The sequence below is a fragment of the Juglans microcarpa x Juglans regia genome, chromosome 5D, assembly GCF_004785595.1.
Source record: "Juglans microcarpa x Juglans regia isolate MS1-56 chromosome 5D, Jm3101_v1.0, whole genome shotgun sequence".
Lineage (NCBI taxonomy): Eukaryota > Viridiplantae > Streptophyta > Magnoliopsida > Fagales > Juglandaceae > Juglans > Juglans microcarpa x Juglans regia.
Genome location: NC_054602.1, coordinates 17,827,629 through 17,833,725, shown reverse-complemented (window position 1 = coordinate 17,833,725; position 6,097 = coordinate 17,827,629). Strand labels below are relative to the sequence as shown.

At 33.3% G+C, this 6,097-nt stretch overlaps 1 protein-coding gene across 1 annotated transcript; it reads left to right on the top strand.

The window, feature by feature from the left end:
* Positions 1-517: 517 nt before the first annotated feature.
* LOC121266477 lies at positions 518-1,427 on the top strand. Its single transcript, XM_041170309.1, has 2 exons — positions 518-987; positions 1,197-1,427. The coding sequence occupies exons 1-2, from the start codon at positions 582-584 to the stop codon at positions 1,256-1,258; spliced, it is 468 nt and encodes a 155-aa protein (XP_041026243.1). The 5' UTR covers positions 518-581; the 3' UTR covers positions 1,259-1,427.
* The last annotated feature ends 4,670 nt before the right edge of the window (positions 1,428-6,097 follow it).

The following is a 6,097-nucleotide window of genomic DNA, read 5'->3' as shown; positions in this document are numbered from 1 at the left end:
TCTGTACTCGACCCTTTTCCTTTCTTCAGAAGCAATTAAATTTACAATTTCAGTCTAGTATGACTAAATTGCCCTTCTATTAATTAGTAATGTGTTCAGTATGTCAATAATTAAACTTGCAGATAAAACTTTGCTTTGTTTCCATGACTGGAACATGTTGTCCCAAGAGAGTTGTGTTTCCCTGATGACAGTTCATCCCAATGCCAACACCCAAAGACAACCCACCTTTTCACTCATTTGTTGGCATGGTGCCATCTCAAGTTTTAGAACATTCTACTTCAAGTGGAGTTATCTACTGATTCAAGTATTTATTTCCCTCAAAGCCCTTGTACTTCCAATAAATTTGATCCATTCAAGTCCCGGCTATAAAGGTCTTCTCACTAATCAAAACATTAATTTTCTCAAAACTCGAAAATAAATCAAAGGTAATTTGGTGTTGATATGTCATGCCAAAACATAATATAGACACTCTATTCTGGCCCCCACTTGGCATGATAACCTAAAACCACTCTTAAAAATAACTAAACCTAAAGCCTACTCCAAAATCCCAACGCTGTGACAAATTTCAGTGTTAGACAGACATGTCTTTCCTCACTCTCTTTCTTCTCCTCCTACTCCCTCTCACGGCAATCTCTTCCATCCACGATCTCCTCCAGAGCCAAGGCCTCCCGGCGGGGCTCTTCCCAGAAAGCGTGAAAACATACAGTCTTGACCAATCGGGTCGGCTTGAGGTGCATCTGGACCAGCCATGCTTGGCCAAGTTTGAGACCAGAGTGTACTTTGACAGCGTTGTCAGGGCTAACCTCAGTTTTGGTGGGCTTAAAGGGTTGGAGGGTCTGTCCCAGGAAGAACTCTTTCTATGGCTGCCGGTGAAGGATATCATAGTGAACGATCCTTCTTCAGGGCTCATTTTGTTTGATATTGGTGTTGCTCATAAACAGCTCTCTCTCTCTCTCTTTGAAGACCCTCCAGTGTGTAAATCTCAAGGTAACCGCTTTCTCTCTGATTTTGATTTGGTTTCCGATCTCTGATTGATCCTGGGTCTGGGTTCTGTATTGTTGGGGCAATCTTTTTCTGGGTTTCTTGATCTGCTCTCTCCTCTGTTACGTTATTATTCCATTTTGTCTCTCTGAATCGGTGATTCCGTTCTGAAAACTTTCTACGATTGGGGGTCTGACATTGAATTTGGAGTGCAGGCATGGTATTGAAGAAGGATGGGAGAAACAAGAACGAGATGGGTTTTCAAGTTCAGAGATGATCGAAACTCTTTCATATGAAAGATCATGTCCATTTCTTTTTGTTTGGTTTTCTTTTCTCAGCAAAGAAAATTTGGAGTAAAGTTTACCGATCGATAATGTTAGGGCTGTAAAAATTGAGAACTGAGTGTAATATTTTGGAATTTAAAAGCAAAAATTTCCGAACTCCTAGATGGATCGTGTTTGTCACTTACCATCTTATTTGTAAGGCGTGTTATGGCCCCTAAACCTGTGATTTTGGTTGGTGGTTGTGATGAATGTGTTATGTAGTTTTGCAATTCGGAAATGAAGAAGTCGGCTGCCTTAATTTCTTTTGCAAATATTGGGAACCAAAACCAAATTCTTATAACAGCAGCTTGCGGCATTAGGTTTTTAATAGCCAAACATCTTCGAAAACATTATTACAAAGAGATGTGGCTTAGCAGGGAGGTATATCTATCACCATGGAAACTGGGGAAGAGGATAAAGGGCAAAGAGATGGGAATGTTTCCCCGTATTGGAGAGGATAAGATCCATTTTGCTAATTCTGCACACATTTGCAAAACTTTTGTGGGGGTGGCTCCAATACAAGTTGTAGAGTAGTACATTGATCGTGACCCGGAATGGTGGGTGGAGCGAATACACTTTTGATGCGGCAAAGAGAGCAACCGCGCCCGGGGGGGTGGGGTGGTGGTTGTCCGAGACTCTGAGGGCTTCAAAGTTAATGATGGACGAGTTATATGTTAGGTGATATCGTAATTTATCTACAGGCGCCTGCAAATTCTAATCACAATTTTTTTTGGAGGATAGAATAATTAGAAAGACGGTAATAGCATATCATTGGTTTGGTCAAATTTAAAAGATAAATTGGGTTAATATTAAACTTTTTTGTATTTGCCTATTCTATTTAAAGTCAATCTCCACATTTGATTAGCTATTTATTCTCTATATAATAATAAAATATTATTAATTTAATAATTTTTTTATTTAATTTATTTGTATCACATTTTATAATTCTACCATAATATTAATAATAATTATATTATAATTAACTTATCATTATAATTAACTTAATAATTAATATTCTAATTAATATTAACTAATTAATTTATTTTTATCACATTTTATATTTAATAATAATAAATCGAACTAAATTTCTTGATTACAAAAAATACCTACATATTTTGTGAGAGAAGTGAGAATTGAATATTTTAATGTTTGGCTAATCTAATGTTCATCTACAAATTTGAAAAATCATTGTAGCAGAAATCTAAAATTTTATAAAGATATCCAATCCAATATGGTGGTTTTTTGGCAAATATTGACTAAAGTTTAACTATCATTAGACTTTAGCCAAGCCAATGAGAATGCTCTTTACATACCATTTATTTAATATAATTAATAAAATAAATATAAATATATTTATAAATAAAATATATAAATTAATTAATAAAATAAATATAAATAAAATAAATATAAATATATTTATATATATAAATTAATGATTTATAAAATAAATATATGTTGAAAACATTGAAAAAATAGAGCTTCAGTTGAGAAACAGGCCAAAAAGGAAGCAAAAAAAATAAATAAATAAAAAATAAATAAATAAAGACAAAAAGAAATTATTAAGAATAATGAGATTTAAAAAAGAGAGAATGATGAGAATTATAGTTATAAAAAAATAAAAATAAAAATAAAAATAAAATTTTTATAAATTCTTTTTAGGTTTTAAAATTATATGAATGCCATTTAATTTACAAAATGCCATATCAAGTCAAGAAAATTATAAAATTTCTATTAAAATATAGTTTGGAACCGAAGTAGTCTAGAATGCTAATTTTGGCCAAAATGACTGAAATTGATTAGAATGGCTGTAATGAACCGAAACGGGCCGGAATTTGGATCGAAATTGAATGAGGTTATATAATAGAGCATTTCTATGCATTAGCCTATAGTCGCAGCACACCTCACATTATTATTATTATTATTTTACCGCAACACACCTCATGTGCTGCGGCTATGGGTTGATGCAAATACATTTTCTATATAATATACCGTGTATTACACTGAAATAGAAAATTCTAGTTGTTCTTGCTAGAATTGAATGAAATTCAAAACTATAGGTGATTCTCCGAAACCTATGTATGTTCACGGCTCATTTTTGCTAGGGGTGTGCATTCGGACCCGATTTTTTTTCCGTCTAGTCCAAAACCCGAAAATCCAAATGAATATAGGCGGTAAGACACGAGTAGGTAGAATATTTTTCTACCCACCCAGATCCAGTTATTTAATTGGTTATCTATAACTGGATATTTTTTTTAAAACATAATTTTTGTTTTAAAACGACATCATTTTTGTACATGCAAAACGACATGTATAAAAACTAGAGTTAAAACTGGATATTGGTTACAATCTAGATATCCAATCCTAAAACTAGATACCCGCCCAGTTTTAAAATACAAATACCGATCCTGATATCCCATGTCCGGATGCACACCCCTAATTTTTGCTATATGATGTCTCTGGACTCTTGGAGTTACATCGGGGAACACCGTGCGCGCGATATGTTGTTTCTTGAAGTCTAGTAACAGCTAGGATAGCCAAAAACATAAAACTAGAGGAGCTAGAGAAGTTTAGGGTGCTTTAGGTCCTTCTGCAGTTTGACATGATCCGAATCAATTTTTCCATGTATTGACCCAAAGAAATTGGAAGCGTCTATTGGACAAAGGCTCTCTGTCCACAGGATTTGAAAATTAAAAACGGGCATGCAGTTGAGGATCTGTGTTCCAGAGTTTTCAGCTCCTGCTCACATATGAGACGTCACAATGTATTTTCTGGATCTAAAGTTTGCAGTTTGCAGGAGTCATAAGAACCGTTACAAAGTAGGGGCCGGGGAAAAAGTTAATGCAGGGAATTTAACATAGATATGGAGATATGTCTGCTTGGCCTTTCATGCGCGCTTGCAAGTTGAAGACAGCAAAGGGAAGCCGTGATCTATGACTTATAATTACATGCACATTCACATTATTATTAGTATGCTTACTAATTAAGTTTTCATTGATATTTGCTTTGATTTCTTCCATCTTACCCCACATGACCATTACTGTATTAGAACATGATATATATGCAGTTGACTGTGAAGTTGAATATATATATTTGGGGGACCATTGATATCGACTTCTCAAACCACATAAACTATTTTTCCCACTAAATGCAATTCTTAAATGGCACATGAGATTGAGAACCGTGTGTCTCATTTTCTCTGCATTTTGCAGACTATTTCATAGAAATTAATTTTAGTTTCATATTTTAATATCAAATGATTTTTCTATTTAAATATTCTCGATCTCTGACCAAACAGCTAGCATGGACAAAGTTCTATATTTATGATGTTGTGTGAATTGGTAAGCCATCCTTTTTCCACTACTAGTACTGTACAGTAAGCATAGGATCATTGTAGCTTATAAACTTGTGGAGTTTAGATATTGTTCTGTGGGTTCTATATGACTCCTACTCTCTTTTTTATGATTTTTTCACATATTAAGACATTTGTACCTAATTTTTTTTTTTTTTTTTTTTATGTAATGTAACACCCCGCTTCCTAAAAAGATATTTTAGAATTTTCGGGAAGACAGTGTACTACTACTAAACTTAAACTTAAAAGCTTTTCTTTTTAACAAAACGCCAGATGCAAAAGATTTCCATAAATAACAAACTTCAATAAATACTGAAAATCCAAAATAAAGTCTGCGGAAGCACTTATTTAAAAAAATACAGAAGTTTCATGTGTTTATCAAAATGATTTATTTAAACTATAAACCATAGAAATAATTATAGCATAATCTGTCTAGGCCTCTGCCTCACCTCCAAGGGTCAAGTCCTGTTCTGCAGTCTCATCCTCATAAATGTCATCACCTGGGGGTAGTTTAAAAACATAAAAACAAACTAAAATGAGTCGAATATTCAATAAGCAACATATCATACAGTAAACATAATAAACATAAGGTTTCTTAAAGAATGTGCATACTCACAAATACATACGTAATTAACACGAACATGAACATTGACTTATATTTTCATTTATCATAGGCTGTTACCCATTGTTGACCCCTGTGAGTTAGGATTAGCGAATCTAAGTAGACTCCGATTCCGCCCGTTGCCGCGGGTTGTGGAATCCATATATAAGGAAAAACATACTGGGTGCACTACCAGTATGCACGACCTGGCAATGTAATATGCCCATAACATAGGTACCATCTTTATATCATAACATAGGCCGTTATAAATTTTATCAAAATCATACTTGCATACTTGTCATTTCATAGATTTCAAAAGAAATCACATACATACTTGTCATTTCATAGATTTCAAAAGAAATCACATACATACTTGTCATATCATGTCATATATTTCAAATGAAATCGCATTCTTTCATAAATATCGTGATACATGTTCCCTCACATAAATTCATGACTTTTCATAAATAATTTTATGCATAACTCTCACATAAATTCATGCATTTCATAAATAATTTTATAAAATAACTCTCACCTAAAATCATGCATTTCATAAATAATTTTATGAAATAACTCTAAAATCATGTATGACTTTCCATAATTATTTTAATGCATAAATTATCTCATAAAATCATCAATATTCATAAACCTTTACATAAAATCATGACTTTCATAAAATTTCTTTAATGCATAAATCTTCACATAGAATAGTGCTTTTAGGTACGTAAAAAGGGGCTTCCAATGGAGGGCATACATGCATCATATTTTTATAAAAAAAATATGCCGTTTACCGTACATACGTGTAAGGGTATGATCATGCTACTTACCTTGTAGTGCTAATCC

Bases quoted from the DNA above. Each gene is read 5' to 3' on its own strand.
- LOC121266477 (XM_041170309.1), top strand. From the start codon at position 582: ATGTCTTTCCTCACTCTCTTTCTTCTCCTCCTACTCCCTCTCACGGCA. The intron at 988-1,196 runs GTAACCGCTTTC...TTTGGAGTGCAG, and splicing joins TCCAGTGTGTAAATCTCAAG to GCATGGTATTGAAGAAGGAT.